Source organism: Prinia subflava, chromosome 14 (genome assembly GCF_021018805.1).
Source record: "Prinia subflava isolate CZ2003 ecotype Zambia chromosome 14, Cam_Psub_1.2, whole genome shotgun sequence".
Taxonomy (NCBI): Eukaryota; Metazoa; Chordata; class Aves; order Passeriformes; family Cisticolidae; genus Prinia; species Prinia subflava.
In genome coordinates, this window is record NC_086260.1 from 18,329,867 (window position 1) to 18,354,810 (window position 24,944).

The 24,944-nt window shown below is 50.7% G+C and overlaps 3 protein-coding genes across 5 annotated transcripts; 1 reads left to right on the forward strand and 2 right to left on the reverse strand.

The window, feature by feature from the left end:
- Positions 1–995: 995 nt before the first annotated feature.
- LOC134557936 (probable G-protein coupled receptor) lies at positions 996–3,404 on the reverse strand. 3 transcript variants are annotated; one of them, XM_063411276.1, is made up of 3 exons: positions 2,663–3,404; positions 1,842–2,349; positions 996–1,655 (listed from the first exon to the last, which is right to left on the reverse strand). In XM_063411276.1, exons 2-3 carry the CDS (start codon positions 2,237–2,239, stop codon positions 1,010–1,012), a joined length of 1,044 nt encoding a protein of 347 aa, XP_063267346.1. In that variant the 5' UTR covers positions 2,240–2,349; positions 2,663–3,404; the 3' UTR covers positions 996–1,009. The 3 variants fall into 3 exon arrangements, with proteins under 3 accessions (XP_063267346.1, XP_063267345.1, XP_063267348.1); XM_063411275.1 differs by having other exon boundaries at positions 996–2,349; XM_063411278.1 differs by lacking the exon at positions 2,663–3,404 and having other exon boundaries at positions 996–2,066; positions 2,159–2,291.
- A 119-nt stretch (positions 3,405–3,523) lies between these two features.
- PARP3 (poly(ADP-ribose) polymerase family member 3) lies at positions 3,524–8,183 on the reverse strand. The gene is made up of 11 exons (XM_063411267.1): positions 8,020–8,183; positions 7,139–7,377; positions 6,812–6,937; positions 6,235–6,426; positions 5,738–5,873; positions 5,273–5,499; positions 4,988–5,134; positions 4,761–4,838; positions 4,342–4,519; positions 3,982–4,128; positions 3,524–3,866 (listed from the first exon to the last, which is right to left on the reverse strand). The coding sequence occupies exons 2-11, from the start codon at positions 7,319–7,321 to the stop codon at positions 3,697–3,699; spliced, it is 1,584 nt and encodes a 527-aa protein (XP_063267337.1). The 5' UTR covers positions 7,322–7,377; positions 8,020–8,183; the 3' UTR covers positions 3,524–3,696.
- A 1,295-nt stretch (positions 8,184–9,478) lies between these two features.
- On the forward strand, positions 9,479–24,638 carry RBM5 (RNA binding motif protein 5). Its single transcript, XM_063411266.1, has 24 exons — positions 9,479–9,636; positions 9,747–10,191; positions 10,396–10,551; positions 12,481–12,550; positions 13,033–13,106; positions 15,448–15,531; positions 15,945–16,005; positions 16,165–16,230; positions 16,368–16,528; positions 17,582–17,679; positions 18,162–18,249; positions 18,463–18,540; positions 18,634–18,706; positions 19,242–19,327; positions 19,646–19,724; positions 19,983–20,074; positions 20,613–20,777; positions 21,251–21,397; positions 21,475–21,546; positions 22,289–22,468; positions 22,675–22,749; positions 23,187–23,284; positions 23,371–23,500; positions 24,020–24,638. The coding sequence occupies exons 1-24, from the start codon at positions 9,620–9,622 to the stop codon at positions 24,143–24,145; spliced, it is 2,721 nt and encodes a 906-aa protein (XP_063267336.1). The 5' UTR covers positions 9,479–9,619; the 3' UTR covers positions 24,146–24,638.
- Positions 24,639–24,944: the final 306 nt, after the last annotated feature.

A 24,944-nucleotide genomic window follows, 5' to 3' on the forward strand; every position in this document is an offset into this window, starting at 1 on the left:
TGCCCGCACCATCCCTGGGACCTTTGTGGGTGGGCTGAGGATGATATACCCCTGCAGCATTCCCCAAAAGGGTCCAGTCTCCTTTCTAGCAGTGGGGACTCCATGACTGTGTCCCCAAGCCCTTCAAAAGCAATGAGACTGAAGAGGAACAGCAGCTCCTGATCCCCTCTGGCTGCTGCTGCCCTGGGGCACTCCACACAGCCACCTCCCACCGCTCTGTGTCACCATGTCCAACTCAGCGTGCCCTTGGCCAGCAGCCCAAGTCAGCTGGCACGTGGCACTGCTGACCGGGCTTCAAACCGGGCAGCTGTGTCCATAAACAGCCTGGCATGGACCCCTAGACAGCCAGTTCCCCCCAGGGGGGTGATCACTGCCACCTGAGGGGACAGAGGGCATGGCCATGGGCACTGCATGCTGCCATGCCAGCAGGACAAACACTGACACAGCCAGAGCCAGACCTGTGCGTGTGTCCCTCTGATCAGTGTCACAGGGAGCAGGAGCTCCTCCACACCGATGTTAGTTTTGGGTCAAGCAGCCAAGGATGGAGGTCTCTGTGTCTTCCACCCAGGCTCAGCACGGGCCTTGGGGCCCTGGTGTTACTGGTGTTAGTGGCATTAGCTGGAACACTGCTCCTGGATAGGGAGCAAGGGACATCTGCTCTTCCCAGTGGCCAGTAGTGCTCCCAGCAGGGCAATGGAGATGGAGATGTCCCATCCCCTGCCCCTGCCCTTGCGCAGGAGCCCCTTGGCATTCCATGTCTTGAGGAGAGCCCATCCCTGGAACTGGGCTGTGCTGGTGGAGCCAGAGACAATTCCAGCCTGCAGAAGAGAGATGTGACTTCCCCAGATCTGCTACCTTCTCCCAGCGGAGAAACCATCTTCAACCATAAGCTCAGAGAAGAGGCAAAACCTGAACAAGGACTCCACCAAATCGAAGAGATTGGGTCCAAGCAGATCTGATGGGCCCCCGAGAGGCCTCTGGCCCAGCACAGCGGGACAGAGCCTCCTTCTCAGCTGCTCTCTTTGGGAACTTGGCCTGGGGTGGGAAAGCTTGCTGTGGTCTGGTCCAGCCTGTTCCTGGGGCTGGGGCTGATGCAGCTGGTGTGCATCTCCAGTGTGCAAGTTGCTCTCTGGAGGAACTGCAAGAAGTTTTCCTGAACAGAAGCCTCTGAGATGGAAAGACAGAACTCCTGACCCAGTGAACGGTTAAGACAACTGCGCCGGAGCCGGGCCAGCTCCTCACGGATTTGGCGGTTCAGCAGCCCGTAGAAGAAAGGATTAATGGCAAAGGAGGAGTAGGCAATCCAGGTGACAAGCATCTCCCCGTGCCCACCACCCACTGTGCCAACAGTGACAGAGGAGTGCAAGTGGAAAGCAAAGAAAGGCAGCCAGCAGCACAAGAACTGTCCCACAATGAGGACCAAGGTGAGAATGGCCTTGTTGCTTCCCAGAAGGCGATCTGGGATCAGCCTGGGCAGCATCAGGATCCTGGCAGTGAGGATGGTCACCTGGCTGGTGATGGAGTCACATCGCTGTCTGGGTGCAACTGCCTGTGCCGGCACAGGCGCCTGCTGCAGGGACGCAGTCCGGGCCACGCGGTAGATGCTGGAGTAGACAGTGAGGATAATGATGGTGGGCAGAATGAAGCAGGTGATGCTGAAGAGGATCACAAACACCTTCTTGTGGGCCCCGGGGCTCCAGTAGACTGTGCAGCGGCTGGCGCTGGTGGCCCCATTGCCATGAGGCCATACGACTAGCGCCAAGACAGTGATGAGAACAGACTTGACCCAAATGAAAATCACTCCAGCCACTGCCAGCCTGATGGTCATCTTGGCCTCATACCTCAAGGGGTGGACGATGTAGTAGTACCGCTCCACGCTGATGATAGAGATGGTGAGAATGGAGGCACTGATGAAGCAGATATTCAGGAATATCACGGCCTTGCACTCAGCAATGCTGTAGATCACCCAGTTGAAACAGGAGGAGCTGGAGATGATCCCCAGGGGCATGAGGAAAATGGCTGAGAGGAGATTGACCACGCAGAGGTGGCAGACAAAGATGAACTTCCTGAAAAGGGGTGTTTTGAGGATGATGACCATCACCACGATGTTGGCCACCAGGGCAGTGAAGGTGAGCAGGATCATGCAGAAGAGGCCCACCACTTCCTGGGCGATGGGGTGCTTGGGGACAGAGAGCAGCTCTAGGCTGTCCGTGGTGTTTGACCCCGTCCGGCTTGCCATCCCCCTCCAGCGTTAAGCCAGCAGCTCTGGTGCCTGGGCAGCAAGGTCTCTTCTCCTGTGTCCCAGAGAGGGTAATCCCACCACAACCATGGCTGCTACCTTCTCCTTGCCTGTTGGGATCAGGAGCAGGGTGTGAAGGGAAGAACCAAAATGAAGAAGAGCCACAGAGAAACACAGAGACAACCAGTACACTTCCAATGTGCTGGAGGAGGGAGAGACAGCCAGTGAAGTCATAGATCTCTGGCTGTCCCAGAGCTGGCACCCAGGCTGTCCCCAATCTGGCCATTACTAGGTCCTGTGTGACACCCTGTCCCCCCTCTGCAATGGCACCAGTATATCTCAAGGAGAGACAGTACAACTTGCCTGTCCCAACCCTCTTGCTCTGGCCACAGGGGACCCCAGGGTGAGAGGGATTCAGCGCACCTTTGCTCCTGGGGAGATGGGTGATGCTCCTCTCCGCACTGGGGTCCCGCTTGCTGCTGTTGCTCCCGCAGCAGAACCGGGGCTGCCGGCCCTGTGTGAGGCCGCGCTCCGCCGTCCCCGCTCCCGTCACCCACTCGTCATCCTGTTTGCCTGCAGCCTGCCAGCTGCGGATGGCACCAGCTGTCACTCCCGGCGCTGCCTGCACTGCCTGCACCCGTGGCAGTCCCACGGGGACAGCTGCTGGGTCCTAGCAGCCGGCAGGGGCTCAGGAAGAGGGGATCGGGGTCCTGAGCCCTGTGCCCCCCAGAATGGCCACCCACTCTACCAGGCTTGGTCCTTCCACGGGAACAGCCCTCAAGCCCCTGGGGCTCAATGGACAGAGCTACGGGCAGGTCTGCAGCAAATTGTCTCCACTGGCACGTGGGTGCTCATGGGGCACCAGGGTAACACAGCTGGGAGTTGCCCTTCCCTGACAGCCTGAGCACCCGGACATGTGCTCCAGGGGCACACACGAGCACAGAGAAGGACTTGGCACGGGCACCAGGCTGGGGCAGGACAGCAGGCATGGTCTGAGGCATGGCACTAGAGGGGGGCAGGCACTTGCCCCCAGGATGGGTGGATGAATTCCTCCATGCCCAGCTAGGGCAGCAGCTCTTGCTCATCCTCTGTAGCTCTGATGCCACAGAGTGTGCATGAGCAGTGTGCCTTGCTAAGGTGATGAGAGCAGCTGGATCGCAAAGACACCAGCTTTCACCTGAAGGCTTCAGCCCCTCCAGAGCCACCCATGCCGTCCCTTCAGGGACCCACTGACACCCTTCCCTATAACACACCCGCCTCGCTGGGCAGGAAAGCGAGAAAGCCTCAGTGCAAGGCATAGTGCTTTTATTCACAGTCAAAGCAAGCTCAGTCCGCATGCCAGCCTGTCCCTCGCCAAGCCCCACGTGGGGTGGCCAGAGAGTCCAGATCACTGTGCTCTGGGCTGATGGGGGTCACCACCTGGTGCTGGGCCAGGGCCGTGGTGCTCCCAGGCACCCTCAGAAGCGGAGCTGGACAAGGTAGCGGATCCGGCACTGGCTTTCCTGGTAGATGAGGTACTCGCTCTGGCTGAAGGAGGAGTCCTTGTAGGCAGGCATGGGGATGGGCTTGCCCTGGGACACTAGCACCTTCTTGCCATCCAGCAGCACCTCCTTATCCTGTGCTGGATCTGGGCCAGAAGAAACCTCACCACCACATCAAACCAGGGATCTGGCCTCTCTCCCCCCCTGCCCTGTGCCCACCACAGCCCCACAGCTGCCACACCCCTCCTGCCCCAGGCTCACCCGGCTCTGTCCGGCCACAGGCCAGGACACTGTCATAGCCAGCAGGTGGCTGACACAGCGAGGGGTCATCGCAGGTGATGCGGTAGGCCTTGCCCAGGGCCACCTCCGTCAGGAACATGAAGCCAACCTTCTTAGATGTACAGCCCACTGACATGAGAGAAAGGGATAAGGATGATAGCACCATCCCTGGTATTCCCATCTGGTTGTGCCCAAGCCATGCTGAGACACTGGGACCAACTGCCATGGCAGGGAAGGGGCTTGGCAAGCCACAGCTGCCTGGCAGGGGGTATGCAAAGGCAGCCAGGCTCACACAAACCCTGTGGGCATCACAAGCAGCCCAGCCCATCCCAGGGTCCTCACCATAGCAGGCTGATTTGCTGTTCTCGGAGGCGAAGTAGATGCCCTTGCCCACGCGCCCACCTGAGTGAGGCATGATGCGCAGCCCACTCTTCAGGATGGCTGCCACCACTGCCACGTTGGTGCCATGCCAAAGCAGGCGCCGGTGCTCCAGGAGGTCATGGGTCTTGAAACGCTCATCCTGCAGAGATGCAGAGCTAAGGGCTGCCCACAGAGGGACACATGGGTGCCCAGGGCTGGAGGACTGCCACCCACCTCCCCAGTCCAGCCCCAGTGCCTGGCTGGAGGGGCAGGAGACTGTGTGCCTGTTTGGCCCTGGCCAGCTGAGCTGACTTCCCTCCTGGGTGGAGAAGCCCTAAAGCACTCCTAGAGTGCAACCATGGCATTCCCATTTGACATGGGCTGAATCACCTCATCCTCACCTCACCATCTCGGGCCACCTGCCAAATGTTGAGGATGCAGAGTTTGTTCCCAGTCTGTGTCACATAGGTTTGGATCAGCTGCCAAGGGAGAGGCAAAAATGCTGTGTCACTCCGGGCAGCCATCCCAGCAATGCCCACAGTCCGCATGGGACAGTAAGAACATTTGGGGTGCCCACAGTCCTGATATAATCGCTCCCCATTATGGGACACTGTGGAACAAGCAGCACCTGGTATTCCTGGGAATCTGGGTCCAGCAGGGAAAGCTGACAGCAGAGCAGGGCATAATCCTGATCAAGTGGATGGGCTACTTCTTTCTCCTCCTCCTTCACTTTCTGTGCCTGCAGGCTCTGTGCCACCTCAATGTCAGCCAGCACCTGGCAGGGACAGAGCAGGGACATCCTCACCACCAGTGCTGGCAGTGTGCTAGGGAACCAGGGTAAGCCCAGGCTCCTGTCAGCAGTTCCTGCCCCACTGGGAAGGGATGCCACACGCTATGTGCTCTGGCATCTCACCAACAGCATGTCCTTCTTGGCACGCAGCAGATCAGGGGAGTTGATGGGGGGTGGCCGTGCCCGTCCAAAGTTGTGTGGAATGATGGTGTAGAAGCGTGAGGAGAGTTCCTCCAGACGAGTGGTCTGGTGGGGCTGCTCCCTCAGCCCTGCCTCCAGCTCTTCCAGGGCCTCAAAGCCCTTCGCAATCTGCTGCTTGCTCAGCTTCCCCAGAGGCATCTTCTTCACATCTACAGGGGAGGGCAAGGTGAACCCATCCACCCCTCTCACTCCACAGCTACTTCCAAGAACGTCAAGTATCCCCATGGGCAAGTGTGGGCATCCAGCATGGGGTGTCCACAGTCCCATCAGGTGCCAGGGTATCAGAGGGAATGCTCTAAAATCCATCAGCACCTCTGCTCCGTTCACCTCCCCACCTGCACCCCCCAGACTGAGACCACGCCACCCATCAACCCATCAACCTCCTACCGATATTCATGATCTGCATGGCATCCTTGAACATGTCACTGCTGAAGATGAGGGACACCAGGTCCTGTGTGGCTCTGTCCAAGGTGCAGGGCAGGACTCGCTGCTTGCAGACCTTGCCCCCATCCACGGCATCCACCTGGAGACACCCCACTTCAGCTGCAAGCCTGCAAGAGGCTGTGGGAGCATGGCACCAGGGCTGCTCGCCTCTGTGAGGAGTGCCTGGTCCTGGGGCAGCAGAGCAATGGGCAGGTGCTGCCTCCACTTTCCATGTCCAGTGCTACCCAGAAGGCCATGTTTCTCATTCAGAATGCCCTCCTCCTCCATTTTAACCCATTAGCCCCAAATCTCTGCCTGCAAGCTGTTTCAGCATGCACCCAGACCCTGCTCAAAACCCATCCCATTCTGCTGACACTCTTGGATGTTCTGTGTTCAGTAGGCCCAGAGTGTGATGAGGACCATCCCCCCATGGTGACAACCTGGGTGCCCAGAGTACTCACCCTGAGGGCAGCCTCCATCTCCTGCCTAGCCCCTGGCTGCACCTCAATGAGCGTGTACTTCCCTGGCTGGGCAATGAAGTTCTCCCTTGTTGCCCAGCTGTTCTTCGTCTTCTCTCGAAACTTCTTCTCAAAGTCCTTCTTGGCAGCTTCCAGGGAAGCACAAGGCATGAGCTTGGACTGGCCCACCTCTCCCTGGCAGTGGACAGCAGTAGTCAGGGCCTCCCCTGCATCCCTGCTCCACCAGCCTCATGCCAGTGGAAGCAGGCAGGAACAAGGGGGGCTGTGATAGCAGGGTTGTGGGGCAGTGAACAGGAATGTGCTGAGCCACCAGCTCAAGAAGACACCCCAGGACTCTTTGCTGGGCTGTCACATTCACTGCAGGGACAGGTGCCACATGTCCCCGACAGGCTGACTGTTGTGTGGGGATAAGTCCTTGAAGCCCCCCATTAAAGTGCAGGACACTGGGGTGCTTGCTTTGGACCAGGGATCACCAGGCTCACCCTCAATTTTTGGGGTTCCAAAGGCAGGGTGGGGACAGCTGAGGTGTGGGGGATGAGTGAGGCCTGGGTGGACTCACCACACGGCCCCAGCGGCTCCAGACACTGTAGGTACCATCATGCTCAAGGAGCTGGATGATGTAGAACTTGTTGTTGTTGGCACTGATGTTGGTCTGGTTCAGGGTGCAGTCATAGTCCTCATAGACCTATAGCGAGTGACATGGCCTGAGCTGGCACCTGGGAGCATTTGGCAAGGAGAGGGTGCAGAAATGTCCCAGTGGGAACACACAGGGGTCTGCAAGGAAAACTGGGGCTGACCCAGTGTCAACAGGACAGGGGCTGCTCTGACACTGCCCCAACCCTCCCACCCTTGCCCCACAGGCTGAGTACCTCAGCCCTGCTCTCACCTGGGCATTCAGTGCTGTGCTCAGGGGGCACAGCCCATCAATTGTGATGGGGTGTTTCTCTTTGGGAGCAGCTTTCAGGGTTGCCAAGGTGGAGCTCCAGGTGTCATCCTTGTCTTCCAATTTTGGTTTCTTTTCCCTGCTATCTGACTGCTGTGAGGAAGAAGCTCGGTGCTTGGAAGCCATGATTGAGCCCTCCTGCTGCCACGGCGTCAGCACAGCCTTAATCCCTCAGAAAAATCCTTGGAGACAGCAGAGGCAGAGGTGAGAGATGCCAAGCTGTCCTTCTGGGAAAGTCTGGTGGGCTGTGCCTTTGTTTTCCCTATGCCTTCAGCCTACAGCAGGGCTGGAGAAGCAGATGGAATCTCTGCCCACAAACTGTCTCAATCTTGACCCTGTGTTCAGTGTGGGTGGAAGAGCCTCTAAGCACCCTTCAGCCCTTGAGGGACCCCAAAGTGGAAAGAGTCCGGTGACACAAAGTCGAGGGGAGAACAGGGGGGCTCAGCTGCTTGCACAGCAAGCTTGGGTCGGAAGAGCTGGAAGAGTCTGCTTCATGAGAGGAGGGGGGCCTGCTAGCCCCCCCCTGCCCTCACTAGGGACCCCCAGTCCACAGGAGTGTGTCCCCAAGACTCATTCAGCTGTGTGCCCGCAGGGATAGGCAAGAGGGGAAACAATGTAATGACACGCCCCAAACATGCAGTGCTATCCCTCAGGCATGCAATATCACCCCCCCAGTCCCTCTCAAGACCAATGAAATGCTTTGATTTGGGCAGGAGGGGGGCTCAGACAGCCCATGTCTGCTATGCCCCCTGCCAATCCCAGCAGAACAGGGGGTGCTGGAGGCAGCAATGGGAACAGAGGTACAGGCAGCAGCCGTGTCCTACCTGCTCCTGCTGCCCAGAGCTGCCTGTCGAGGAGCTGCTGAGAGCCTTCAGGCTGGTTGGGCAGCCTGCCCAGAACAGAAACTTTTTCCTTAGGCACCACCCATGGATAACAGCGAAAACAGCTGACGCCTCCGGGTAGCGCATGCACCCTGTGACAGGTCTGCCTGCTGCTTGCCTGCACTGCCTACACTGCTGTACTGCCTGTCTGTACTGCCTGTACTGCTTGACTTCACTGCCTGTGCTGCGTGCATTGCCTGTCTGTCTGTCCTGCCTGTCTGTCTGTACTGTTTGTACTGCTTGACTGCACTGGCTGCACTGCCCATCTGTCTGTCCTGCTTGTATTGCCTTTCTGCCTGTACAGCTTGACTGCACTGCCTGTGCTGCCTGCACTGCCCGTCTGTCTGTACTGCCTGCACTGCCTGCACTGCCTGTACTGTCTGACTGCACTGCTTGTACTGTCTGTCCTGCCTGTCTTTGTGTACTGTCTGTCTTGCCTGTACTGCGTGACTGCTCTGTACTGCCTGCTCTACCAAGCAGTCCCTGGATGAGGTGTGACCCTGACACTACCTTGCCCTCCAGCCAGTCCCACTCCACCATGCTCTGAGACTAACAAAACTGCCTCAAAAAACTTAAAGCTGGCACCATTTTGTGTGTTAAATATCTTTTCTTGGATCACAAGCAAACGCTGAGCTGAGCGTCAGGCAGTGAGGAGGACCTGACTGCATTTGGATGTGGTTTGAAAGGTTTCTCAGCAACCTCTGCCTGCTCCTGGCCAGCGCCTACTGTACTCCGAGGGGTGCGGGTCCAGGCAAGAGTAGTTATGCAGGAGCAGAGACTGTGCTGGTGTCATGGGAACGAGGCAGAGGTGCCCTTTGTGCTGGGAACATGGAGAGGACAACGTTGCTGGGGCCGAAGTCTTGATGGCTTTGCAGCTCCTGGGCTTGGCCCAAGCAGTGCAGGCAGGGGTACAGTCCCATGTCCTCCTTGGGGACAAAGGCGATTCACTTTTAACTGAGGCAGGTGCTCCCCAAAGGAATGGCCATGACAACATGGTAGGGGGGGAGGAGCTGGGGTTCTTCACCTGGAGAAGACTCCAGGGAAAACTTAGAGGCCTTCCGGTGCCTAAAGGGGCTCCAAGTCGGCTGGAGAGGGACTTTGGATGGGACACGTAGTGATAGGACAAGGGACAACCGCTTTAAACTGACAGAAGTTTTAGATTTGACATGATGAAGAAATGTACTGTGGCGAGCACTGGGACATGTTTCGCAGAGCAGTTGCGGCTGCCCCATCCGTGGAAGTGTCCAGAGTCAAGCTGGACGGGGCTCTGAGCTTCCCGGTCCCACAAGTGGAGGAGGCCGGACCGCAGGACCCTTAATGGCGGCAGCCTCCCCAACTACATTTCCCAGCGTGCCCCACGGCCGCTCCGCCCGCGCCCCGCCTGGAAGCTTCCAGTCGGGGCGCGAGGTGGCTGCTGGGTAGAAGACGGGCGGTCCCTTAGGCGCCATTTTGTGGCAAGGCAGCGAGAGCGGTTGTGCGGGTGTCCTTGGCGTGTGGTGTCGGATAGTGCCGTGCCGGGTGCCTGCGAATCCTGGGCGGCGGCATGGGCTCGGACAAGCGGTGAGCAGCGGCAGGAGGGCGAGGGGAGACGGGAGACGGGAGGAGGCGGGCAGTGGTGGGTATCGCGGCGGGCGCTTCATGCACTAAGCTCGGGCCGCTGTGCCCCGCAGGGTGAGCAGGACAGAGCGGAGCGGCCGCTACGGCTCCATCGTGGAGAGGGAGGACCGCGACGAGCGGGAGTCGCGCAGCCGGCGGAGGGATGACTACAAAAGGTCCAGTGAGGAGCGCCGCGGTGACCGCTATGATGACTACCGCGACTACGATAGCCGAGACTACGATAGCCGAGACTACGACAGCCGTGATAGCCGAGACTGCCGCGACTACGACAGTCGGGACTACGATAGTCGAGACAGCCGGGTCTGCCGAGACTACGATAGTCGCGACAGCCGCGACTGCCGAGACTACGATAGCCGAGATTGCCGCGACTACGACAGCCGGGACAGCCGAGACTACGATTGCCGGGACTACGATAGTCGGGATTGCCGAGACTACGACAGTCGCGATAGCCGAGACTATGACAGAAACTACGACAGCCGCGACTACGATAGCCCCGAGGTGAGCGGGGTCGGGGCCAGGGCCGGCACTCCGGGGTCTGCGGGGCGTAGGGCACCGGGAGCGGGTCTGATGCTGGAGCGCTGCCCGAGGCCGCGGGGACCAGCCCCGGGCAGGCAGCTGGTGTCCGTGTCGCCGTCCGTTCGTGTGGCACGCTGGGGACACGCTGCAGGTAATCGGTGGCTAATCCTGGGCGCTGGCTTCCAGAGGGAGCGGGAGCGCAGGAACAGCGACAAATCCGAGGACGGGTACCATTCCGATGGCGACTACGGCGAGCACGACTACAGGAACGATATTAACGATGAAAAAGAAAGCAAGACCATCATGTTGCGTGGGCTCCCCATCACGGTCACGGAGAACGATGTGAGTAGCTGGGCAGGGCTATGCCTGCCTTCCCCCGGGCAGGGCCGTGCCGGAGCGGTGCTGCCATTTTGTTGAGCGCTGCATCATGGTGGCCCCTCTCCAGCGCTGTCGCGCTGCCATTTTGAGTCCTGTAAGCATTTAACACATCCTAGTGTTAAGTAATAGAGGTCAGTTCAATGTTAATCAGTCCCTTTCAAACAGAACAAGCCGTGAATACTCGTTTTTCCACGCATGTTCGGATGCTTTCCCTAAAAGTGAATTTTAAACTACCTGCTCTTTGATGCTTTTCTGTGTGGAAGGGAAGAGGCAGGAGTTTCTTTTGCTGCTTCGCCTCACTGCAGGGAGGGGGGAGGGGGACAGAGACAAAGAGGTGCCACTCACCAGTTTCTCTGGTCTTTATCGAGGCCAGAACTTGTGACTGATGGGGTCACACACAGTCAGCGAGCTCCTTAGCCGAGCACAGCCCGCACAAAGCTGCTTTGTGTGGGCACAGCTGTGGGAGTCAAAATGGCTGCTGCCGAGCTGACGGAGCAAGTACTGACGAGCTTGGTGCTTGCTTGTCTAACTTGTTTAATAAAAAAGGTGTTAAAGCTTTAAGGTTTTCTTATTTATGGTAATTTTTTTCCTTGCTGGGTTATTTTGGTTACCAAGCTATAAGCCCACAACTTGAGGGGTAAAAGCTGAGCTATCCCAGTTTGTTTTCAGTCAAGACTCCGCCTCTGCCTCCGATGTGTATGTGCCTTAATTGCTGGCGCAGGGAATACATTTGCACCTTTTCTACAACGGAGATTTTTTCTTTGACTTTTTCATTGATTACTTGTTATCCTCCTGATATTGAGCGTTCCTAATCACCATATATTGCTCTCATATTTTCATGATTGTTTGAAATCAAGTGTAGGTTCCTGCATACAAATAAGACAACTCAGTCAGACATTACACAGAGTACTTTAGAATAGTTATTTTTTCTGAGATACTGATCTTGTGGCTCTACAGTTGTGTAATAACTGTAACATGATTTATATGAATGTTTAATTCTGGACTCAGAATGGAGACAATGCATCTTGGAACATAGAGTTGAAGTCTTAAGTTAACATTACTTCTGGTTGTGTACACAATTTTAATTTTTTTTCCTATGTCTTTCATTATAAAAATTCACTTGCATATCTGATATTGTTTCCAGTCAACATATAAATGGGTAGCTTTAGATAAGTTTTGATTTTGCTGAGCAGCCGTGTTGCATGTAATGTAGTTTGAATTCTGTGAAAGCTGCTGAAAAACTTTGTGCCTTCTACTCTAGAATTAAAAAATTTGTTAGTGTTTGTTTTTCCTCCGTGCCTCTGCACAGTGACTGAGGTTGCCTGTGCCGCAGCAGCTTTGTTACAGCTCAGGAACTGACATTTCTTTAGCTTTTTCTTTGATGACATGTTCTTCACGAATCTACTTTATCCTGAAAAACCAGTGAGGGGCAGTTGGAGGATGAGATCATCATCATGAGGTTTAGGAATACAATCATCATGGAGCCTTGCAGTGCAGGCTTCATGTTTTTCATTGCTAGGAGCAAAGGGTATTTAGATATGCAGGGAGAGGGATACCAGCAGTGTTCTTTTTAAAAACTTGGAGTTGTGCACAGTCTTTGCCAAATACTGTCCAAGTAATCGCAGAACACATGACCATAGGGATTCAGATTCTGGATGATTCAGTGTCGGGAGTGAGGATTACAGCTGGTTTAGTGTGTAGCAAAAGATTGGTGGGCTTTGATGTTCATCAGTTCCCTATTGGGTTCTCAGTAAATGTGGGGTTTTTTGTCTCTGGGATAGTGTTGAAAATGTTGTTCTGTGTATTTCTTGCATGATACTGCAAGGTAGGTTATTTCTGTGACTTCTGTTTCTTCTGTGAAAAATTCATCTGTTGAATCAAAATCTCCTGCAGATTCGTGAGCTTATTGAGTCCTTTGAAGGTCCTCAGCCTGCAGACGTGAGGCTGATGAAAAGAAAGACAGGTGAGAGCTCTTAATCCAGTTTTTGACATCACCTTCCTCTTCCCCAGCCCAAAAGAGTATCCAGAATTGTCCCCAAACTGCAAGCACGTGCAATAACAAAAAAAAAAAAAAAAAAGGTTTGCCATGGCTAAGGAATGTGGCTTTTTGGAAGACTTAGATAGCTGGTCAACATGTTAAAAGAAGTCTGTCTACAGGGGGTTTTGTTAACAGGTATTGGTAAGTAATAATAGTATAAACTCCTTTAATAGTATGTAGTCTGTTGCATGGTTACCCTTAAACATGGATTCAAATCAAGTGAAATGTAGCCAGTTAAGGCAGCTTGGTTCCTTGCCATGGCAAAATAACGAGCAGATCCCAGCAGTTGACGTCGCATTTGTAAAGCTGCTTGTCATGAAGTTATGAAGCAGTTGGAGAGAGATTCACCTGTTTTAAAGGAACTGACTAACACAAGTATCCCGTCTATATCTGAATGCTGTCTCTAGGTGTAAGCCGTGGTTTCGCCTTCGTGGAGTTTTATCACTTTCAAGATGCTACCAGCTGGATGGAAGCCAATCAGGTTGCTTCACTCACCAAGTCTAGATATTCCTGAAAATGGAACAAGTCTGTACAGTTTAACAAAAAAAAAAAAAAAAAGAAAAAAAAAAAAAAAAAAAGAAAAAGAGGTGGAAGGAGTGGTTTGTTCCATAACAGTGATTTAAAGAATAAAAGCTTTGTATATATTAAAATTTGTAACAGATAAGGTAAAGTTAGGAGAGAAAGTTGTACTTTGGTAAAAGGTTCCATTGTTTTAAATGACTGGGTTTCCATTTAATTGAGTTATGAAGATTTGGCTAGTAGTCATTAGAAAATGCTAATGTATTTCCACTTGATTTCTTTTCTCTGTTGTCAGAGAAAGCACCACCTCTGTGTATTACATTGGTATTAACCCTGAAAGAGAAGTGTCAGTTCTTGGTAATAATCTGTTACCCTGCTTAAAATGGGGGAACTGGCTCTTCTGGAGGAAAAAGCATATTCATTTCAACTAAATTAGGCAAAGGGTGAGATCTCACACCTGTTAGGCTCTGTATTTTGGCTTTTTTGTTGCTTTGACTTGATAAGGAGCCAAAATGCTGTAAGAATCCTCTGGTTTGTTTTCCCATGAGATTTTCCAGCAAACTGCAGGAAAATTTCCTGCAAACTCTTTGCCCTGCAAACAGTTTTACTTGCTTTCGCTACTTGAGTAGTCATAACCTATTTTAACAACAGAACTTTAAAAGACTCTCAAAGTGAGCAAAGTGCATCAAATCACCGATGTTTCTTGGACCTGAATATTTGCTGCAATGGTCCTATGACAGCATTATGGCTGTTTCCCTGCGCTGTTCATGTTATAATAAAGAAATGGCACCACAATGGGTTTCATGGCAGTTCCAGCAGATGGAAGTTGCCATATACCTTGTGCTGGGATAGTGTTTCATATGTCCCACACTATGGGTGAGTTCCCCAGCCAGAGAGCAGCTTTCAAATACTGTGTTCCTGACATGCTGCTCAGTAGGGCAGGTGGCTGCCAGGAAAAAACTTAATACCAAGAAATTAATGCTGAGCATATTTTCAGAAATTGATTTTTTTAATATATACAAAGCTGTACTGATGCATAATTTATTGAAATACACTCAAATTCACTCCAGTAACCAGCCACCTTAGTAGTAGGGAAAACATAGCCTGTCCCCAGCAGCCGGGTTGCTGACTGTTAGATGACAGAATGATGTATTGCAACTATGCCAGCAGCCTTGTTTCTATGTGTGCACATCCAGTGAGTGCTGGGCCCTCCAACCCTCCCTCCTGCCGGTAGGAGCAATGGCTTTGCCCTGTTTAGTCGTGCAGAATGTGAGAGCCTTATTCATGCTAGATTTATGTCAGACCCTGTTACCAGAAAACCACTGGTCCTGACACTGGTAGAAAGCCAACCTGCTATAAAAATGGTTCCGCCATGGCAGTGTCTGGGGTGTGGCCTGTAATAGCACTTCCTCACATGTGCTTCCACCTGTTTGACCAAAATATGTTGATAGCCATATTTTGAAAGGCCATTCTGCATACCCACGCTTGGCAAAATGTGAGGCTGAGAGTCAAGGCTTCTTAATAGCTGTAAATTCCTAACTCCTCTGAAGTCAGAGTGAGAGGACATGCTGAAAGCGTTATGAACTTTTCCTACCCCTGGAGAAGCTTCACGTGCAGTCTAGTTACTCATTTTGGAGAGCTCCTGCCTGAATGAAGAACACAAACCTCTTGTGCAGGCTTCCAATTGAACTGATGGCAGTAGTCAAATGAAACCACTCTTGACTTATATTTTGGTTGATGGCACTTGTAATCCAGCCTTCAAGAAGTCTAAGCAGGGTCCCTTTGGGAGGAATTACTGTATTTTCAAGGGAACACTTCTGAAGTGTGCTTGGAAAAGTAAATCCAAATATGGTCAAAAGGTCTGGGGTGTTTGGAGTAGGGGACGAAGTGAAGCAGTCACCTAAGGACATGTTTAAAAAGTTGGTCAGTGCTATACCAGAACTGAATAGAAATATGGGGGCAAAGAGACTCCTAAAAATGTGTTAATATGAATGCAGCAGATTAGGACTCTGTCTCCTTCGAGACACTTCCTGGTTCCATGTCAGCGTTTAGTGTTTGGCAGCATTTTCTACACTCCCTGATTCTGTTTATCTTTGCTCCACATCCCATTCTCTTACTGCCCTCGTCCTCCTCTCTGCAGGATTGGATGGGCAGGGTGTAGGTGGCGGTGGTTGTCCTCCACATCCTCCCCATATGTTGTCCATTTAATTCAGGAGCACTGATTCCTCCGAAGGGTGCTCTGCCATGGGAAAATGGACATGTGTGTCTTGATACAGGAATAATTGAAACTACTTTTTTTGCAGAAAAAGCTGGTGATTCAAGGGAAGCAGATTGCAATGCACTACAGCAACCCAAGGCCTAAATTTGAGGACTGGCTCTGCAACAAGGTACAACATGTGTTTCTGTGGGAGAGTTTGTCTTGCTCTAGAGCTCTCCACTTGGTCAGTGGTTTAAAGCAAGTGACACCTGAATCAAACCTATTCCTGCTCCCTGTAAAGTTAAATTGTTTCCCAACATGTGTTCCCTTCTAACACTGCTTTTTATAGTAGTGACTGTGCCTGGGATTGTAAGCTACACAGTTCAAGTAACTAATTTGGGATGACTGGGGAGAAAGTAGCTGGGATGTTCTGAAAAGCAGCTGTGGTGAAGATAAAGGTGGCTTTTGATGTTCTGGATCATTCGGGTGGGTTTAGCTTTGTTGTGTTACTTAGTGTGAATGTCTGGGTTTTATTAGTGTACAGCAAATGTAGCGTTGCTAAAATTACCCAAGTTCTTACTAGGCTTCTCTTGTTTGTCACAGTGCTGCCTTTACAACTTCAGAAGGAGGCTAAAATGCTTCCGCTGTGGAGCGGACAAATTCGGTACGTTACCATGATCTCTTTTATTTTCAGTTTTGTGGGAAACTGTCTGGCCTATGTAAGAACCAGAGTTCTGTGTAGGTTCTAGACTGGCTTGTGAAATGCCGAGCTTGAAGTGAATGAGCCATGTCCTGACATGAAATATTCTCTCTTCATACAAAGATTCAGAACAGGAGGTACCACCTGGAGCAGCAGAAGCCGTTCAGTCTGTGGATTATTACTGTGATAGTAAGTGATCTTTGACTTACTCTAGAATATGAAATGTGAACGCACATACTAAAAATCCTTTGTGTACCTCAGCCTGCCATTGAAATACTCTGCCAAGCCATGGTGTGCACTGCTAATGTTGTACTTTTTTCCCTCAGCCATCATTCTCCGAAACATTGCTCCTCACACAGTCGTGGAATCCATCATGACTGCCTTGTCTCCATATGCATCTCTGGCAGTCAATAATATTCGTCTTATCAAAGACAAGCAGACTCAGCAGAACAGAGGCTTTGCATTTGTGCAGCTGTCTTCTGCCATGGTGAGGACTTTACTGGTGTTCTAGAAAGAAGCAGCTCATTAACCTCCTTCTCTTAATGCAGCACTTAAAGCCCTGAGCTGTCTGAAGGACTGGCCCCCTTCAAGGAGTGTTGATGGACACAGTGTGTCAAAACTGATAATATGTAGCTGCAGTTTGAAAGGTGGTGGGATGTTGGGAGCACATTGAAAAGCTATTTCTGTAGCAAGAGTTCTGTTCTGGATTGCAGCCTAGCTTCATGCTTGGATTGCAAAAGTACTGGTGCAGGATCATACTCTGTTGACAGATTCTTAGATCTGGGGCATTCAGTGTGGGAACAGGTGTACAGAATTAGGCTTCTTCTACCTTGAGAAGGGAGGAGGAGGCAGAGGTTGCTCTTCTCAGCAGCATCCAGTGGGAGGGTGTAAGGACAGCAGAAACATGTTCTCAAGGATACATAAGGATAGGACAATAGGCAGCAGACATAAATTGAAACATGGGAAATTGCAGAGGTACAAGAAAAGCCTCCTAAGTTTCAGGGAGGCTGTATGCAGGCATGGGGTCCCTGAAGGGTAGTGAATCTCTGTTCCTGGATGTGGATGTGACACTGATGGATGTGGCATAGTGGTGGACTTGGCAGTGCTGCGTTAACCTTGGACTTGATGATTTTAAAGGTCCTTTCCAACCTAAATGCTTCACTGAGTCTGTACATCAAACCTGAGCAGCAGTGTGATCTGTTTGGACCTATTTTGTTGGGGGAAAGCAGGTGGTTGGATTGAAACTGGTGCCTGATCTCAGTTTTTGCTGATGTCCCATTTGGAGTAATTTGTGCCTTGATAAAGCTAAGATCTTGGAACATATTTAATACTTAGCAACCCAGGAAAATGCTCAGTATTTTCACATGGGCTGTTAAAGGTCTCACTGTGCTCTTCTACATGTGCGTAATATGAGGAGATGGAGATGCTTTTACATCTTCAGCTCTTTTCAGTGGCTCTGCATGAAAAGGTGGAGTTTGGGAAACTTCTGAACCCCCCTCTGTAAGCTGCCTTTCATAATAATGAGTATTTTTTGTTGTAGGATGCTTCTCAACTGCTACAGATTTTACAAAGTCTTCAGCCACCGTTAAAAATTGATGGCAAAACAATTGGTGTTGACTTTGCAAAGAGTGCCAGAAAGTGAGTTGTGATAGCAGTCAATTGCATTTTTGGTTTTTGCTTTTTTTTATTCACACCCCCACCCCTTGCCTTTATATTGGATAGTTTCTTCTTGTCACCCAGGCTTTTATTAAGCTTATTCTAACTCCAAAGTTTTGCTTCCCATAAGTCACTTGTGATGCATGCATCCTGCTCTTCACTGCGTACAAGGAGAGTGAAAGCAGTGTTCCCCACACCCATTTCCAGTCCTCTGAAGATAACACCGTAACTGCTTCTGTGTGCAGCACATTTGTTTCCTTGGAGACTTCCTGACTTGTCACTGACGTCTACCTCAATGAACCTGAAGTTCCTTTACTAGCAGTGTTTTGGCTCATTCATTACATTCCAAATGTTTTATAACTGCCAAGAAATCCATGTGGCATGGGCAGATTCCACCTCCTTGCACAGGGAGACACTTCAGTAAAAAGCAGTCCTTACTCAGGTGCCTGGTTTTTGTATTGCAGAGACCTGCTTCTCCCGGATGGTAACAGAGTCAGCGCCTTCTCTGTGGCAAGTACAGCCATTGCTGCAGCTCAGTGGTCATCCACTCAGGTATGATTTGGAGACTGTTACTCATAGTCCTGCTTTCCTGAAAATTAAAATGCAGACCATGTTATTACCCTGCTTGGTTGAGCTGTTTAATGGCAGTCCAGCCATGATGTATCTGGTCCACAATCATTTTGGAGCCTAAGCAGTCAGATGCATGCAATTATTTAATAAAGTTGTTTACCTGTCCCTGACAAAAATTACATTGTTGAATTTCAGCCACAAACTGGAGAGGGCGGCACCCTTGACTACAGCTATCTTCAGTCAGGACAGGATGGATACTCACAGTATGCTCAGGTTAGTAGTAGCAATGGTGCTCCAACCAGCAGTTTGTCATAATTTGGATATGAAGATTACTCACCTTGTGTTGTCATTCATTTCCCTTTACAGTATTCCCAGGATTATCAGCAGTACTACCAAAATCAAGGAGGAGTGTTGGACACAGACACAGCTACCATATCAGGTACCTATACTGTATCCAGGATCTGAGAACCAGTTGTTTGTAATGATAATTTTGCAGTAGTATTTTGCCTCAGCTTTTATGTAATTTTTCTGTGCAGAAGAATTGGCTCATTTTGTTCTCAGGATGTCTGAATGAGAGCAACTGTAGTACTCTGTCTGTACTAGAGAACTGTAACAGATTTGTTGAAATGGAACTTCTTGTGCAAGATGAGAGAAAAGCCTCTGTTTCAGACTATTGACAAAGGTTCTGAATTTATGATAGTGGTATAAGCAGCTCTAGCAAATGTTCATCACTGACAGCTGTAGAGGCCAGGAATTACTGACTTTGAGAGCAGAGTATTTCCTCCTGAAAAGGAAACTATTCCTGGGTAGAAGATACCCACTGTGTATCTGTCTCCTTTTGAATGTTTATTGTCTTGTTTGGCTGTTGGAGCTGGAATTAGTAGCTGAAACTATAAACAAAGTAATTTTAGCCCTAGGATGGACTACTGTTTTACAAAGAAGTTCGCTTATGCATTGCTGCTCTCCTTTGGCAGGAGCTCCAGTCACTACTACGACAGCTGCAGTTGTGTCCCAGAGTCCTCAGCTGTATAATCAGCAGACAAACTCACCTGACTCTCCGGTAATTACAGCACTGATGAGTCCTTGCTTTCAAACCCTGAAATATGTGGCTTAGCTGTAGCCTTTGCTTTTTAAAGTGGGTGGTACAGCAAAGCTTCTGAGTGTCCGTGGGCTAGTCGCAGTGCTTGTGGTCATAAGTCACCTGCCATTTCTTCTCTTGGATGGTTTTGTTCTTTGCTAAAGGTGAATGCCAAGCATGCTGGTGAGGAGGAGTTAGCTGTTGTACGCGTAGGGTGCGCTGCTCACGCCTTGGCTCGCTGTCCTTGTTTTCTTGGTGACAGATTTTCTAATTGAGGTTTGTGGCTTGGGTTTTTTTCAGACACAATCAGCACCACCTACCACTAGCACTCAGGCACAGGCGGCTCCTCCTACTGGCGTAGTGCCTGGAACCAAGTACGGTAAGTGCTCAGGAGCTGCTCCTGGGGACAAGTTTCTGTCACTGTAGCATTAAAACTTGGCTTTGGCCAAGTGCTCCATCACCGTGTCATGGTGAAGCTGCCCCTGGAGAGCGTTGGCTGCACGGGTGATTAAGAGCCCTTTACAGACATGTCTGCCATCGTGGCTGCTATAATCTCCGAATTTTACCTGAAATGTAGAAAGATACCTGTCTGAATTCGTCTGGAACGACCATGTCCCACGCTTTAATTTTTTTACAGCTGTCCCTGATACTTCCACCTACCAATATGATGAATCTTCAGGATATTATTATGATCCTATAACAGGGCTCTACTATGATCCTAATTCCCAGGTAAACACAAGTTCTTCCCACATGTCTTAACTGTTAAGGTCCATTAGTTCCCTATCTCTCATCATCCGAGTGACATTTGAAGTGCACAACATACCAAATGTTGCCAGTAATTCTCAGCGGTGTGTGTAGGGCTGGGACTTGATTTCCCTCTGCTGTAGCCCTGCATTTTTCTCTCCTCCTTAATTTTCCTCCACATTTGGCCCATATAGGATTAGCACTTGTCACAGCCACTGTAACTGAGCTATTTCGTTGCGGAGTGCCCAGCAAAGTGCACCCAGCCCTGGGCTCTGGTGGGTCGTCTCTTGGGAGAAGCAAAAGATTCTCCATAGTGCTGTTGGGCAGAACCGCCTGTTTGGGGACAGAGGCTTCAGCCACTTCCTGCCTTTCGACTCCTCTGTGGAGTCTGCAAAACTTGTTTGGACTCTACAAAACGCCTTCCCGTGTGGTGCAGTAGTGTGAATCAGCTTGCTTGGGTTCTCCCGTGGACACTGAGCTCATGTGAGGTGTTTAACTGCCTGCCTCTCCTTCCCTCTGGCAGTATTACTACAATGCCTTAACCCAGCAGTACCTGTACTGGGATGGCGAAAAGGAGACCTACATGCCTGCAGCAGAGGGTGTCACATACCAACAGACAGCTACCACAACCACCACCAAAGAAGTGAAAGAGAAGAAAGAGAAGCCTAAAAGTAAAACAGCACAACAGGTAAAAGACAGAATGGGATCGTAACTGGGATAAAGTCTTCTCTGTGGAACGGGACAATATTTCTCCTTTTTCATTACAAAGGAAATTCTAGGTTATTCAGTGGGGTGCATGCCTTCAATTTGCAGGCATTGTGAGGAGCTGAGGAGAGGTGGAGTTGGCAAGGCTTCAGTACAGAAATAATCTCTGCATAGGAGGAGTGCTTATGGAATCCTGCCAGGATCAGTGGGAGTATAACTGAGCCATCACTTAGAGGATGAGCTTGATAGGAAGGGTTTGTACAGTAAAAGCAGCAAGCTGTGTTATCTTTGAACACTGGATACAGGGAAACAGCTGCACTACATCCAGTGTCCCGTGGTTTAAAAATAAATGTAGTGGGTTGACTTCTTCTGAAACTGCATGTGAGATTGAATGGGTGTCATAAGAGATTGATAGCTTTGAGAGGAGTTTTGTGAGCAAACCACTCTGCATTTCAGATTGCAAAAGACATGGAGCGCTGGGCAAAGAGTTTGAACAAGCAGAAAGAGAACTTCAAGAATAGCTTCCAGCCACTGAATACCAGGGAGGAGGAGCGGAAGGAGTCAGCAGCTGCAGATGCAGGCTTTGCCCTCTTTGAGAAAAAGGTGAAGGTGCTGGCAGTGGTGTGTGGTGGGGGTCGTGTACAAGAGCTCCGTGCTCATGGCACTCTTGTCTCATCCAGGGAGCTCTGTCTGAGCGACAGCAGATCTTGCCAGAGGTGTTGAAAAACGGGGATGATGAAAATCCACTAAAGGTGAGTATTGTAGAGCATCTCTAGCCAGTCCTTGCTTTCAAACATGGATTTCCATGGCATTGCCTGTAAAAAGTGCTGCTGATGATTGCAGTGGTGTGGTGCAAGTGTAGTAGGCTGGGTGACTGAGATACACTGAGGACAGCTGTAATTCTTTTTAGCCTTGAGCTCAGCTGTGGTTTTGAGGTTTGTGCATAAGCTGTACTTAGAAGTGTTGTTTGGCTAATGGGAACTGTATTGCAGCCACTGTGGTATGTACCTTTGAGTTGCAGTACTGTAGAAGTGTGGGCTCAGTACTTAATAGGACAGGGACTCTTGCAACAGAGATGGCAGAGAAGGCTGAAATACTCAACACCTTTGTTTTAGTCTTCATTGCCAAGGCAGGCTCTTAGGAATCCCTGATCCAGAGGAACATGAGAAAAAGAATTAATACTGTGAGAGTGACTGAGCACTGGAACAGATTTACAGGTTTCCTAGAGAGCCTGTGGAGTCTCCTTTCCTAGAGGTGCTCAGAGGCATCAGGACACAGTCCTCAGCAGTATGTGCTATGGGCGGACCCTGCTTGAGCATGGGGTTGGATGACATCCAGTGGTCCCATCCAACCTCAGGCATTCTGTGATTTCATCCTTAGTAATGGGAGCATGCTGTTCCTCCTGTGGTACACATCTGCAGCCGTTGTTTCCTCTTTGTGCTCTGTGAACTGTGGTACTGTTGCACTCCCCTTAATGCTGTCTTTCCTTTTCAGCGTGGCCTTGTGGCCGCATACAGTGGTGACAGCGATAATGATGAGGACTTACTGGAAAGAATGGAGAATGAGGAGGAGAAGCTGACTGACTGGAAGAAGATGGCTTGTCTGCTGTGTAGAAGGCAGTTCCCAAACAAAGACGCTCTCATTCGGCACCAGCAGCTGTCTGACTTGCACAAGGTAGTTACACTACGTGGTGAGGAAAATGCTGGGTTGTAATTCAGTGTGTAAGCCAAAGCCATGAGGCATGTTGCTGTTTGGAAAATGGTTTCTCTAAAGCAAAGATCTGCAGGTGGATTGTTGCTCTCCCAAAAGTCACTTACTTCATTTAAGAAGAGCTATTGTGCATTTCATGTTGTTAAAGTGAATCTCTCTTCTTGTTTCAGCAAAACATGGATATCTATAGGAGATCAAAGCTTTCTGAGCAGGAACTTGAAGCTTTGGAGCTGCGTGAGAGAGAGGTCAGTGTTGAGATGAGCAGATGAGCAGCTAATGGAAAACCTGTGCAGGTGATCTGTTGAGCTCTCTTTATCCTGACACACGTCACTCAAGATAATCCTTGTAAGCCAACCCCTTTACCAGTCAAGGTTCAGAGCTGCCCTGCTAGATGGAGAGAAGTGCCCCATATCCCACAGATGTGGCTTAGCACAGAAGGCTCATTCCACCTCTAGCTCAGGGCTACCTAGCTGGGACGAGAAACCTGCAAGTCTCTCCTGCCCCAGTGCTGGTTCAGATGGTACTCCAGGGCCTTGGGTCTTGTGCTGTGCCATTGGTGGTGTTAGTATTAGTGGGCTGCAGTCCACAGCGTTCTTTAGTAGCAGGCGTTCATCTGACTCTCCTAGCTCAAAGCGGAAAAAAATGTCTTGAAATCCACGCTAACTGTAGTTGCTTTATGCAGATGAAATACAGAGACAGAGCAGCTGAGAGGCGGGAAAAGTACGGCATCCCCGAGCCCCCGGAGCCCAAGCGCAAGAAGGTCTACGACGCAGGCACAGTGTACGTACCTGCAAGCTCCCCAGCAACTGCCTCAGTGCACCATGAGCAGTGGAGGTAACTTGTTAACTCATCTCTTCTTCCCTCAGGAATTACGAGCAGCCCACCAAAGATGGCCTTGACAACAGTAATATAGGGAACAAGATGCTACAGGCCATGGGCTGGAGGGAAGGTTCAGGCTTGGGAAGAAAATGCCAGGGCATCACAGCACCCATTGAGGTAAGTAAAGGGAGATGTCTCCTTGAGGAGGTTCGGTGCCTTTTTTTTCTTGTTTAACCAGAAGCACTTGCTGGTGAAGAGCTCTGAAGGAATAAACTTCCAGCCACAGCAAAGTTGTGTCTATTTATGTTGACTTCTGCTCCTGTTTGTCCCATTAGATGCTGAAGTAGAGGCAGGGCTGTGCCTTCCTCCCTTTGGCACTTGACTCCTGAGGCACTGTGGCCTCAGTACCTCAGGAGGGGCTGCCCTCCCTCCAGTCATTGCCTTTGCTGGCCTTGCCTGTTCTCCAGCTTGTGCTGTTAGGAACTGTTCTGTGCAGTTGGAGTGGGGCCAGAGTCTCATGAAGCGTGAGGATGGGCTATTACGTGTACTGCGGTCTCTTGGTGTCCATGGTGGCATTTATGGCTGTGGAGATCCCTAGGGAGGCTCGGGAAGCTGGCTGGATTGATGGGATTTTCGGTGCTGTCGGAGTGGGCTGGCCCCTCACTGCAGAGCTGAAGTGTGTCCCTTCCCTTGCAGGCCCAAGTACGAATGAGAGGAGCCGGCCTGGGCGCCAAGGGCAGCTCCTATGGCGTCTCCACGGCGGATTCGTACAAAGATGCAGTGCGGAAAGCCATGTTCGCTCGCTTCACGGAGATGGAGTAACCCTCTGACTGCAAAGCACTTCTTGTTAGCAAGAACTGACTGTTAAACTCCGTAGCCTTGGTGACCTGGCTGTATCCTGGTTTTGGTTTAGAGTTGACCATTTCATTCCCTTGGACGTTGCTCCCTGCTCGGCATGTAACAAACACTTCCATGAGCAGATTGTTTGAACTGACCCAACTTCATGCTGGAGAGCTCCTGGTTAGACCAAAGGAGATGGCTGATCTTTGTACGGTCGTGTATATAGTGTAATGTATTCTGTGTTTTAGCGTGTTGTCTGGGTGCCGCTCCTGCCCTCTGGAGCAGCAGCAGGACCTGTTAGCTGTGCTTTCAAACTGTCTCTGCTCTCCTTTTGTTGTATTGTCTGTCTGGGTTTTTTTGGAAAATTTTCCTGTACATTTTGTATGATACATCTTTGTATAGACTTTTTGAAGACTTTGATTCTAGTTGCCAATTTGGCTCATTTCCAAATGAAATACATCCAAAAATTACCCTATTTCTGTTTCTCGGTGGGTGAATGAAGAATTAAGTTGCCAATGCTACTTGTCCTTTCTGTGATTCTGCTTCTTCCTTGATGAGACTTCATCTTGGAGTCTTTGTTCTATGCAGCTCTACTCGCCTTCCTTCTTGCATCCCTGTGCTGTGCCTTGTTCTCAGCATCTTTCTCACAGCTCCAGCCTAGATCGTGGCTGGTGGAGCATCAGATCTCTCTGTAGCCCTTTCTGCCATCACTATAGGAGCAGGAGAAGAGCAGCAGCAGTGTCTGCACTTGCCCAGCAGCCCTGGGTGTTAACCTGCTGGC

Coding starts and splice junctions, on each gene's coding strand:
- LOC134557936 (XM_063411275.1), bottom strand. CDS start 2,239: ATGGCAAGCCGGACGGGGTCAAACACCACGGACAGCCTAGAGCTGCTC.
- PARP3 (XM_063411267.1), bottom strand. CDS start 7,321: ATGGCTTCCAAGCACCGAGCTTCTTCCTCACAGCAGTCAGATAGCAGG. Junction 6,427..6,811: donor GGAGCCGCTGGGGCCGTGTG/GTGAGTCCACCC, acceptor GTCCACTGCCAG/GGAGAGGTGGGCCAGTCCAA. Junction 3,867..3,981: donor CTGTGGCCGGACAGAGCCGG/GTGAGCCTGGGG, acceptor CTTCTGGCCCAG/ATCCAGCACAGGATAAGGAG.
- RBM5 (XM_063411266.1), top strand. Junction 12,551..13,032: donor GCTGATGAAAAGAAAGACAG/GTGAGAGCTCTT, acceptor TGCTGTCTCTAG/GTGTAAGCCGTGGTTTCGCC. Junction 22,469..22,674: donor AGCTGTCTGACTTGCACAAG/GTAGTTACACTA, acceptor TTCTTGTTTCAG/CAAAACATGGATATCTATAG.